Source organism: Callorhinus ursinus, unplaced genomic scaffold, assembly GCF_003265705.2.
Source record: "Callorhinus ursinus isolate GAN/ISIS: 27379988/994484 unplaced genomic scaffold, GSC_fseal_2.0 scaffold51, whole genome shotgun sequence".
NCBI lineage: Eukaryota > Metazoa > Chordata > Mammalia > Carnivora > Otariidae > Callorhinus > Callorhinus ursinus.
Window position 1 is genome coordinate 9,633,559 of NW_027397113.1, and position 12,195 is coordinate 9,645,753.

General features: G+C 39.4%; 1 protein-coding gene across 1 annotated transcript; it reads right to left on the minus strand.

Annotated features, from left to right (window-relative positions):
- Positions 1-10,603, minus strand: MS4A12 (membrane spanning 4-domains A12). Its single transcript, XM_025878758.1, has 7 exons — positions 10,337-10,603; positions 6,502-6,643; positions 5,848-5,903; positions 4,182-4,302; positions 3,354-3,363; positions 292-388; positions 1-102 (listed from the first exon to the last, which is right to left on the minus strand). The coding sequence occupies exons 1-7, from the start codon at positions 10,601-10,603 to the stop codon at positions 1-3; spliced, it is 795 nt and encodes a 264-aa protein (XP_025734543.1).
- Between the last annotated feature and the right edge of the window lie 1,592 nt (positions 10,604-12,195).

The following is a 12,195-nucleotide window of genomic DNA, read 5'->3' on the forward strand; positions in this document are numbered from 1 at the left end:
TTAAGTGGCATTAGTGAGGTCGCCATCCCTTCTGGGAGGAGCTGAGGAAAACCCTGGTACCATGGAGCTGGCTGTATACATACTGGAAATAACCAGGACAGGCTGGAATGAATGAAACAAGCAGTATTGTTACTACAGTCCTATTCGGCCCTGTGCCCCGCCCTCCTCCCTGCCCCATGACTCAAGGACAAAGTACACTCTAGTTAACCCACAGGGGGATTTAGCTGACACTTGTCTGTATTGCTCCAGCACATACGGCAGAATATTTTACAGAGAAGAAGCCCAGCTCACCCTGTTGGTTTTGGTGATTGCTCGTTTGGCAAAATAGGCTGTAGTACAATTTGTGCAGAACTCCAAGAGAGAGAAGATAATCAGCATGGCTGCAATTCTGTTCCTAGAAAGGTGAAATCAGGAAAAAACATACCAAAATTTTGACTAATCAAGAAGTCGTCACACAAGCTTCAAAAGTTATTGACTCATCAAATGTGCCATTGCTCTTACTCCGCTTACTCCATGATTGTTTCTCTGTTATCATCAAATGCTTATTTCCGGGGAATGTGAATTAATTTTCAATTTAAAATGCCAGAAGATTTTCCTTTTCTCCAGCAGACCATTTAGAAACATCAGAAAGGAAGTATATATTTTTTTCTTTCAATGGCTTTCTTGTTTTTATAAAAATGTAACCTACTTATTAAAAGAAGTCAAGCTATATAGAGCACAGTCGATCATTCCTAATGTCACTGCCTAGAAATAAGCAACATTGAAATTTGATGCCTATTATTCTAGATCTCTCTGTAGAGGCCAAAAGGCAGATCAAGAAGTGGATGCATGGAGAGACAGCAAGAGAGGAAGCGGAACAAGAGAGGGGATGAGAGAGCAAGAGAAAGAAACATTGTTTTTGAAGAATGGAAGGGTTTTGTACTTATGTTTTGAAGTAAAAGTATTATGTGATTTTTAAAAGAATAGAAATGAGTAAATTAAGTCTGCAAAAATTGAAAGTTTAGGGAATCCATGAAGAAGCTGAAGTAATTTTAAACTAACAAGTTTCTATTTTGGACAGTCTGAGATGGCTGCTACGAAAAATGAGCCAAGTGGCACTCTCATTTGATATCTCTCTCCTGTTCCCTCTCTTCACTTCCCAGTTTTTGGTGATTATGTCATTTTTTCACTTTTTTTGGGGGGTGAACATTAAAAGCTTTATATTCACTTCTGTAACTGTCATTTCTCCAGTTGTTCAGTCTTACAGTCTTAGATGAATATTTAAAGGGTTTAGTCCTCTTCACTCATCTCTTTACACAGCTTCTCCCTGCCTTTCTGATCTTAATTTAATTTATCTCCTTTATGGTAGAATATTCTTTTTTTTTTTTTAAAGCACCAGTGTGTTGTTGTTTACTGAGAGTATCTTCTTTTTGCTTTTTTACTTGTATAAGAATTTGATTGGATGTGTTATTCTTGAGTCACAATTTCTGTTCATCAAAATTTTATGACGTTGCTTCACTGTCTTCCCTCATTGAACATTGCTGTGGTGGAGACCGAGCCACACTGATTTTTTTCCAGCTCATAGGTAATTGGGTTTTTCTGCCTGAAACCTTAAAGAACCCTTTGTTGTACCTTCTATCTTAACAAGGGTCTATATATGTATCTATGTCATCTATCTCAATTATTTTACATCTCTTTCTCCCAGTATAGGTTATTCCCTTTCAATGTGCAAAGTCAGTTATTCTCTTATTTCAGGATCTTTTTTTCAGTATTACTGGATACTTTTTTTCCTGTACCATTTGTTGGATTCTCTAACGCAGGAACACCACTTATTATGTTGGATGAAACTTGCCTGTCTTCCATGTTTATCATCTCTCTAATTATTTAATATATTTGTCATTTTCTTCAGTGAAGACTGTGATTACAGTTTTTCTTTCTACCGTATTTATCTGAGTCCATTCTATTTCTTGCTAGATCTATCTAGTAAAGATATGATTTCTTTACTAGATCTGTCATAGTGGTTTGGGGTACTCAGTTGGTTTCTATAGTGCTGCAGTGTTCTTTTTTTCCTTCTGTCATTTTATTTTCTTATTAATGATTTTCAATAGTATAAAATGCTCATGGGGAATCTTCTATAGATAATTGGGTAATGTTTCTTCCATTTTTTTTTTTTAATCTGTACCATTGACATGCTATGGTATAACATGGCTTGACCTGCTACTTGGAAATTCCTTTTGTTGTCTCTGTGTTAAATTGAAAAATGTATACCTAGAATTGAATTGAATACGAATTCCTGAAACCCAAGTGGTATGTCTGGGTCACATGGTAATCACAGACTAGAGTCACTGTTTCATAGAACAGGAATTCGAGCTAAAATTTGAGGATGTGGCTTTCCAGATTAGTAAGGAATCTAACCATGAGAATGAGGAAACTCAGTGTTTTCCTGATTTATGTGACTCATATCCCCATCAAACCAGGGCACATCTTGTGAGGAAGAGGGAAGGCACATGTGTTTGCTCCATTTTATCATCTGACATGTTTTTTATTCCAATCAGTTGAATTGTATTGTTTGCTCAAAATAAATAATAGACATCTGAGTGTTCCTGCTGACCCGCTAACCCACGGGAATCTTTAGTCTTTTTTCCTTTCATTTCTTCATTTAATCACTCTAATGTATTTGGATAGTTTCCCTACCATTTTTTTTTTTCAATTTTCTTGTTCTTAAAGTGAACAACTGTATATAGGCTTTATATTTGTTCGATACGGTATAGGTGAGTTTTCCTTGGTTCTTTTTCTACTTAACTACATCCACTTTGTCTTCCTTGTTTCCAGCTTCAGTTTCAGGGCCAGACATTGTTTTATGTTCATTTTATGGAATGCTAACCATGCAGCTGTAGCAGTGAAAGAAATGGCTTAGTTGGCACTGAGCACAATTCTTGCTAGTGAATGTAGACTTTGCTTTCTCTTTCTTTTGAGAAATATCTATACTCAGACCTGCTCCAGGGTCAGAGGTATATTCTTTTCCTGTGGATTTCTGTTCATTCTTCCACGTTATCAAGGTGCACTGGAATATGTTAATTCTGGTGACATTTCCTACTTTTCTTGAGGTCCTGAGGTGCTACACAAGGGCTTTTACCATTCAGGATTTGCTTTATACATTCTTTTTATTTTTAAAGATTTTATTTATTAGAGAGAGAGTGAGTGCACAAGCAGGGGGAGGGTAAGGGGAGAGGGATAAGCAGACTTCCTGCTGAGTGGTGAGCTGGATGTGGAGCTCGATCCTAGGATCCTGAGATCATGGCCTGAGCTGAAGTCAGATGTTTAACTGACTGAGCCACCCAGGTACCCCTGCTTTATGCTTTCTTAAAATTGACTGCTCTCCACCTAAGTCTTCTTAGCTCCAGATTGGAGAGCATTAGTGAGACTTGTCTGTATTTTAGGGTGTCCTGCTTTTCTTAGTTTTGTTTCTGGGGAATAAAAAACAGGGTCAGGAGCTGTACTTCCTCTACCACCTTGAGACACAGCAGAATCATTTGGTTTTTTTACTTGGATGCCAATTCAAAAGGTAGTTTTTGAGTAATTTTTGTTTTTTGGTTTGGTATTAATAGAGGATAAATTTTGTGTTCTTGATTCTCTCCACCTCTCTTACCAAAAAGTTCCCTCATATTCTTGCCTTCTTATAAGTACTTCCGTACACTTTCTCTGCTCTTGGGGTAATTGTCAGAGTCCATGCTTTGCCTAATATGATAATGAATGGGTGATTCTATTTTGAGAACATTCAGAGGCATTTCATTTTGAAGTTGTTTGGTTCTTTGAATTTCTCTAATAAAAGTGAAATGTCCTTGTTGCAGCCAATTTCCCCTCATCCCATTCTTACTCTAAAATAAAACTACTCAATAACTTGACTACCTTATTTACGTAGAATTTAAAATCTTTGGAAAATTCTATCTTCGTATCTTTAAGTGTTTTCCCCATTGTTCACATGATTAACAGTGAGACCAATAAAAGATGCCCTTTCTGCCCCAGTCCATCTGTAGAGGTAGCTCTCCTACTTCTTCTGCAGTCCTAGAGATCATATGACCAGGAGTAGGGATGGAATAGAAAAAGGGATTTTCCACTAGGGCTACCGTACAGTCATAAGAGGTTAAAAAATAGACTGGCCCTGTGGGTGTGGAGAGGGGCATGCGGTAGGTCTGGGGTACTTACGACTGCCCAGTAGTCTTGGTTGGGTAGGCCATTGATGCTCACGTCTATCAACAGCAGAATCACTCCAATGAAGGCAAAGAAAGCACTGACAATGTTCATTCCTAAGCTGCTTTTGATCTAATGGAGATGACAGGAAAAATAAATCATATATAGGAGAAAAAAAATTAATGAAGTAAGAATCAGTTAAATGTAATGGTTCTTAATCTCTGAAATCTTGAAAAAAATTTTGAAGATGAAATGACTTTTTTTCCTCTGCTTTTCTGAGTTTTCATGAAAACTATTCTGTATGCAGCCTAAATGTGTACTTCTGAAATCTGTAGAAAAATGTAAATAATGCAAAGCAGAAGCTCATCTATTAGGTTTGCCTAAAAGCCTCACACACAATAACAATTATATTACCTTTTTAAAGTAATAAAACAACAGATAAACCATGAATGAGCATTTTTCTGTGACAGGCACTGTATTAAATTATTTAAATACAGTATCTCATGAAGCTCTTACAACTACCGAATGAGGTAACTACGTAGCATCCAATTTTATAGATGGAAAAGCATGTATGCAAAAGCATCTTTGCTAATAAATTTAGAAATTGACAAAAACCCTGAAGTCTTTCTAGGGACTAAATAAAAAACCCCAGATTTAGAATGAGGAACTCATTAGGCTTTTGTGGGTAGAGGTGTATGGGTAGAGTACAAAACTTTCCTGTTTCTACAAGAAGATTTTGACCAGATTCTGTGGTGGGACAACCTCAGTTAGAGGGAAGGATCCATAAATGGTGCAGAAAAAGGGTGTTCTAGTTTGTTTTTTGATTACAACAGAAGTGGTTAATTGGGATTAGGCTGATTAGTTTAGTCCAGTTTAGTTTAGCCTAGTCTTTAGTTTCTAGTCTAGTGTTTAGTGTCTAGTTTAGTGTCTGTTCTAGTCTCTAGTCTAGTCTCTGGTGTCTAGGAGAACATGAGCAGCAAGATTCTGTGTTCCCATTTTTCCATTCTTTCCTCTTGTGCTGGATTAAATATAATCTTGAAACCACTTCTGCTTTGGTTGTCATTATTTCTTGGCAAATCATTTTCTCCTGTTTCAAAAGTAGACCAGGAAATTGTAAAAGGTGGAGAGCTGTGACCAAGAGAATTGAAAGACCTGTCTCAGTGATTATTTTTATAAACTTTTTGTGTACCCAGTTGGTGCTTTTAGTGATGATTTAACACACTGTAAAACAAAAGTCAAATCTGAGTAAAAATAGATACGTGCAAATAAAAAATAAAAAAGGCAAGGCAGAACTGAGAAATGGCAAATGAATAATAGAGTCTTTAATAGTGAAATGGCAGGTGGGTATTTCCTGGCTCCTATATTCTGCTTTGGACTTCCCCTAATGCAGTGTGACCCAACTGAGCCAGGTAGCTTTTGGGATAAAGCTAAACAACCTTATCTATACCACTTCTCACTTTTGTGATTAAAGAGTCAGAAGGTGGGGCTCTTCCATTGATGAGTGGCAAATTGTGTGGACCATGCTGGGGCGCACATGTCATGAAGGCAGTCAATAGAAATATTTTTGGGAAAAAGTGTTCCCCTTTGCATTTGCTGAATCCACTTTCTCAATTTTCCTCTCCAAATCAACTAATGAATCTTCAAAAGAGTTTAAAAAGTAGAAACATTCTGACTTACCAGACTAGGAGAAAGTTTCTTGGACGCCAGTATAGAGAGAGAACAGTAGTAATGAACTGTAGAAACAGACACATTTATTTATGAAAGATGGGTTCTTCAATTCTGGGAGCTTCTCTCTTTGCAGGAAAGATTGGTTTATTTATGTTCATCTAGTCTCCCTCTCAAAAATTCCTCTCATGCTTCTGCATTTTTCTGGAGTAACTTTCAGAGATTGTTTTTGTTTGACTTCTCCATTTGTTTCTCTCCTTAGTTTCTCGCATATAAGGAGCTCATTTTTTTGTGAGCTTACCTGTTCTGATGACCTCCGAGCTCACAGCTCAGTCTCTTGTCATTATCACTTGCATATTTTTAATCATGCTCCCCATCACCTCCTTTTGCCTCTCCACCCCAGTGCATACATTTCCATCTCAAATGTAATCAGGAACTAAAATTTTGGCTTTTTGGTTACTTGATCAGAGTAAACTTGAGGGTATGAATTTAAACTGCAGGTTAAAATGGAGGACAGAAGCTCTCCCTTGTTTATAACCAACCAGAGCTGTTATTTATCAATTTTCCAGCTGATCTGATGCGGGGCTTATCAGAAAATGAGTTGTGCATAGGCTGGGGGTAGCCGTCCTTGATAAACTGAGAAGGAGAGGTGTTCTAGCAGTCTACTCACAGAGATGCCACCCCAGAATGGATATCCACTAATAAAAGCAAAGGAAGCAAATCCCAAAACTTGTCTATAAACGACGTTCATGAAACCTAAAATAATTCCAAAACCAATGTGCATCAATTCAATCATGATCTGGATTGCCTGAAAAAAGAAAACAGGCATGTTAAAGTTGCTTCTTCATTTACAGGCACTAATGAGACATTACTGACATTGCTGCTACTGCTTATTTATTGTATCCTCTGTCAAGATGCACGAGTGTCCTTTAGGCATGCCTACCTGTACAGCAGGAGGTGGGCCATGAAGATTTTGGCATACAATGGAGCCAGGCCCTCAGCATAGGCCTTGTTTGAGGTATTTGGGGTGGCTTGTACGGGTGGCCCAAGGAGAGTTCTTTAGAAGCTGCTACCTGTTAAGCATGCATTGGTGTCCCCTGAGAGCCTCTAAAAGACTCTGAAAAAAATGCTTTAACTGTGACTTTGATGACTGTTTCAGATGGACCTATTCTCTGCATGGCAGATCCCAGTTATGGGGAAAATATCCATGAAGGAAGTATCAATGAATTTCTGGGGCAGTAACTGCATATTTGATAATATTCTAAACACTTCACATTTATTGTTTCATGTAATCTTCCCAGCGACTGGATGGAGACGCAGAGGTGTCTGTTTTAGTCTTCTCAGGCTGCTATGAGAAAATACTGTGCTACCCTCTGGGTAGCTTATAAACAACAGAAATGAAATGTTCTGGAGGCTGGGATGTTGCAAGTTCATGAGGGTTGCTTCTAGTGAGCCCTCTCCCTGGTTCCTAACGGTGCCTCCTCATTGTGTCCTCACGTAGTGGAAAAGGCTCAGGATCTCTGAGGAACCTCTTTCATAAGCCCATTCATGGGGGCTCCACCTTCACGAACTAATAAGTACCTCTTAAAGGCCCACGCCCTAATACTATCATTGTTAGGGTTAGGATTTCAACATAGGAGTTTTGGGAGGTCATTCAGACCATAGCAATGTCCAAACAATTACTGAGCGGCAGATCTGGAAAGTTAATACAGCAAATTGATTCCAGCACCCGTGTCTTTTAACTATTGAATATGGCCTCCCCTCAGGCTCAGCTCCAGCTCTTCTATGAAGTTATCTTGATTATATTAGTCAATTTAAGCTATCTTTTTTCTTCCTAAATTTCGGTTTTATCTGTAAATTATACATCTTATTACTTGGTTTTGTACTCATTTATATTGTTATTTTTTTTAATTGCAGGTATGCAAACATTTTCTTATTGGCCAAGACATATATATTCTCAAAGACAGAGGATACATCTTTGTACCTCTTAGAATACCTTCTTTCATCCTGAATAAACAGATTTGTGAGAAGTAAGTGCTTGTAGTTTGGGCCAGAAGCTAACCGTAGATTTACCATTTGTTTCTTCCTAAGCTTACATCTTATCTGTCCAAGAAGACTACAAATACAAATATTGCTGTGTTTATTTCTTCAATAACTTCCTATTAAATACAGTTAAGTTATTAAGTCGAATCAGAATTGGAAAAAATCACAGCTTCCTAAATAATGCTAAGAGATTAATATTTTCTTTGAGTAATGAATTTCTTTGAGAGTAATAAAAACTATGAATCTTCTCCTTGAAAATCTATTCTTACACATCCATACATACACACACCACACTTTTGCATATGACTTCAGAGGTGTCATGGGCTAAAGCCAGTCATGGATCTCAGTTGAAGGACTCCTGCATTAGGCATTATAATTGGTTTTTACAAGCTCTTCCTTAGAGCGGCAATTCACTCATCTGGCCACAAACTTCTTATTCTCATCCTTGCTGTCATCTTGATGGCAGTTAGATATTGGATTAATACTAGCTTACTTTTCTCCCAGTGTGACGCTGGCTCTACCATTTACTGACCAAACTTGCCTACGGGCCAGACAGTAATTTGGTCGTTTAACTCACTCTGGAGTTTTGGCCACAGAACCACTTTGAATTCTGAGTCAACTGGGGCAGATGCTCCCTGTCCTACCACCTGAGGCCCCTGCATTGTTATGACTGGGAGCTACTGATAGCATAAGTGTACAATCTTCAGGGAGAAGAAGTAGCTTCTGCAAGCACAGCATCCTTCACTTTAAAGTGCTTTTCTTGAGTACCTCTTTGTTCCCAGGCAGAATGCTCCAGGCTTTCCCCGCTCCACTCAGTACAAACCAGAGCCTCTGTCCTCCAGGCCTCACAGGGTCTAGCCCCCACCCCTCCTCTGCCGTCCTTGAGGCAACAACCTCCCTCCATCATACTGTTCTACTTTACTGGTCTCCTCCCTGTTCTTCAAACACAGCACACGTTTTCCTCTAAAGACCTTTCCAACTTTACCTGGAAGCTCTTGCCCAGATGACTCTGGCTTGCTCCTCCCCTCATGTCTTTGCTCAAATGTCATCTTCTAAGGAAAGCCTACTCTGATCAACTTGAAATGGCTTACCCATACCCTTCACTGCCTGGTACTAATTATTAGCCGTTTTACACTTCTTTATTCTGTCCAAATCAAGTATCACCTTTTTTAAAAAAATTTTTATTGTTATGTTAATCACCATACATTACATCATTAGTTTTTGATGTAATGTTCCATGATTCATTGTTTGTGTATAACACCCAGTGCTCCATGCAGAGCATGCCCTCTTTAATACCCATCACCAGGCTAACCCATCCTCCCACCCCCTCCCCTCTAGAACCCTCAGTTTGTTTTTCATGTGTCACTTTCTAACACATCATGTACTTTAGGTCTTTTTTATGTGTGTAGTCTGAGCTCTGTGATTCTAACCTATGTGAGGGCAGAGATTGTGCCTGTTTTGTTCTCTGTAGTCTTCCCAACACCTCTGTGGGGTCGGCTTTGTGGGATGCCAGTTTGTCCCTTTGCTCAGTGGGAGTAGGGAATTTCCTTTCTCTGCCAGTAGGAGGATCTGAGGGGCCACCCCCACAGCCTAGATCTGCCTGCTAGAGGGGGCAATGCTTATTTTTACTTTTCTAAAATGGTAGAACTTGAAATAGGTAGTAAGATGGCTGGACGAGTTTCTGGTACATAGTGAGCACTCAGTATAACTTACTGAATGCTCTAGCAGAGAAGTTAGAACTGCACACAGGGAGAGACAGTACTGTGTCATGGAATTGTTAGTGGCATGAATGAGGTACCTGGAAAGCACAGCAAAAACTAACAATTCTGTCTCTGCAGGTGGATCTTCATCTACAAGTAGGGCATGTCTGACAATGCTTACATAAACAAGATTATGAGTGTTTAAAGCACCCTTTGTAGAAGTAACATGGCAGTTAAGTCATAACGTCTGCACAGGCCCTGGGTGAGAGGCACAGCAGATGGACTGGCCATGAATTCTTCCGCACCCAGTTTCCCCAGACTGCCCATTTATAGTTGTTTCTGTTTTTAAGGCAGCTGTCAATGTTCATTTTAATGAGAATTCACCTATATACAAATACCAGGCTTGCACTACTGAGACAGGATTGAGGGTGCCCAAAGTGTCCTTTGCAGAAGTGAGATCAAGCTAGAAGTGGTGGTGTTTCCATAATGTCAGCGTCACTGAATCATCCTGCTAGGAAGAGTCCTTTGTCACCTGTTAGGGTCTTTCTTGAATCTAAAATAAAGTGAACTCAGGGTAAAGTCTGTATGCAGATGAATTATTTCTGCTTTAAAGGGACACAGTTTCCAGAGTAACATTCAGAACTTTTTAATGATTGAATGTAGGTCATGAGATCATAAACTTTTCTCCACCTATAACTTACAAGTACAGTATAACCTTGCGAATGCAAAATTAAAATTCTCATAGTAAGTAGACTTACCCCTAATATCTTTGCTTCTTCTGCGAAGTTTATGGTTGCTGTTTCTGTAGCTGGGATTACCACCTGTGTGTTTCCCTGGTCTTGCTGACTGTTGGTGATGATTCTTGGAGACCCGAAGAGGGAAGGCTGACCACCCTGAGCTTGGTTTCCCAGGTGTGTGAAACCCGTGGTTTGTTGAGACCTGGGAGCCATGACGTCGTTTGGTGGATAAGGACTGAGGATGGTTTCATACATTCGGGGCTGGGTTGTTGGCTGGGATGACATCATTATGTCCTAAGTACTACAAAACATAACAAACTGATCACTTTACCCCACACACACAAAAAAAAAGTTAAAGAAAATCTTGTCAAATGTCAAATTTCTATGTAAATACTATAGAGTAAGTGAGCAAATAATGGGCAATGACAACCAATGTAAACATGATCCTTATTTGACTTTGGAATCTATATACCCTGTAGTTCAAAGGAAGTGAGGGAGCGGAAGATAGGAGTAATTTTATTTTCCAATTCCTATTTGATGTTGTAAAGTATTTGTATATATTAACCTTCCTTGAGTTCATGGCATCTGAAGGACAACAGAGGGAGGGAAGAGATGGTGGTAGGCAGAATAATGCACCTTCCCTTCCCCAGAAATGTCCACATTCTAATGGAGGAAGCCATGAGTGTGTTGGGTTACATGACAAAGGGGATTTAAAGTTGCAAATGGAATTAAGGTTGACAGTCAGCTGACCTTAAAACAGGGAGATTTCCTGGGTTATTTGGGTGGGCCTAGTGTAATCACAAGGGTCCTTAAAAGTAGAAGAAGGAGGTAGAAGAGAGAGAAAGATGTGGTGGTGGAAGCAGGGTCAGAGAGATGCTGTGCTGCTAGCTTTGAAGATGGAGGAAGGGCCTGGGAGCCGAGGACTAGGGTGGCCTCTAGAAGCCAGAGAAAAGCCAAGAAAATAAACTTCTTCCTGGAGCCTCTGGAAAAGAATGCATCTCTGCCAACACTGTGATCTTAGCTCAGTGAAACTGGTGGCCTACAGAACTATCGGATAATGAATTTGTATTGTTTTAAGCTGCTAAATTTGTGGTAATTTGTTACAGCAGTAAATAGAAAACTAATTAATGGCACCAAGAATACAATTGGACGGCAAGAACGGCAGTCCATGATTTAAAATTATTTGTCACTACTTTCCCAAATAGATAATTCATACATGGCCAATTAAATTGTCGTGTTCTTTAGGAAGAATACTCTTGAGATTCCCTATTCATTTTTGTCCTTTGGAAGCACAGAATATCTCAGGTCCTTTGTGGCCAAGGGGAATTTTGTTGGAAATCAACTAGCACTAGATATGGACAGCAGTCACTATTTATCCTGGAAAAAAAATTATGACACTTAAAAATGTTTATCTTCAGTGTCCTTAGATTCCCTTTTTGAGACATCATCCCCAAACCATTTTCTTGTACACCATAAATACTAAGAAAGAAGGAGTTCTGAATGCCTTCATCACCGCAGGAAGTATGAGTAGTCCGCTGGCTCATTGCAGCCCTGGAATTTTAACAGGGGCACTTATTCAGACTGTGTCCTAGAATCCTGGAATTTCAGAGCCTTTCCAATCATTCTGTCCTTTACCCTTGGTTTACAGAAGAGAAACTGAAGTGATACGAGTTCAATGCTGCGATCAGGGTCACACACAACTGAAGTGATACGAGTTCAATGCTGCGATCAGGGTCACACAGAACTGAAGTGATACGAGTTCAATGCTGCGATCAGGGTCACACAGAAAACGTGTGGCAGAGCCAGGACTAGAAAACTGAGCTCTTGGCCATGGAGTTCCCACTGCAACCACACTGCTCCCTCGGGACGCTTACAGAGCT

Excerpts from the sequence above, each read along its gene's own strand:
- MS4A12 (XM_025878758.1), bottom strand. The coding sequence starts at position 10,603 with ATGATGTCATCCCAGCCAACAACCCAGCCCCGAATGTATGAAACCATC. Across the intron at positions 4,303-5,847 it reads AGAAACTTTCTCCTAGTCTG|ATCAAAAGCAGCTTAGGAAT; the intron begins GTAAGTCAGAAT and ends CATCTCCATTAG. Across the intron at positions 103-291 it reads CAATCACCAAAACCAACAGG|CCTGTCCTGGTTATTTCCAG; the intron begins GTGAGCTGGGCT and ends CATTCATTCCAG.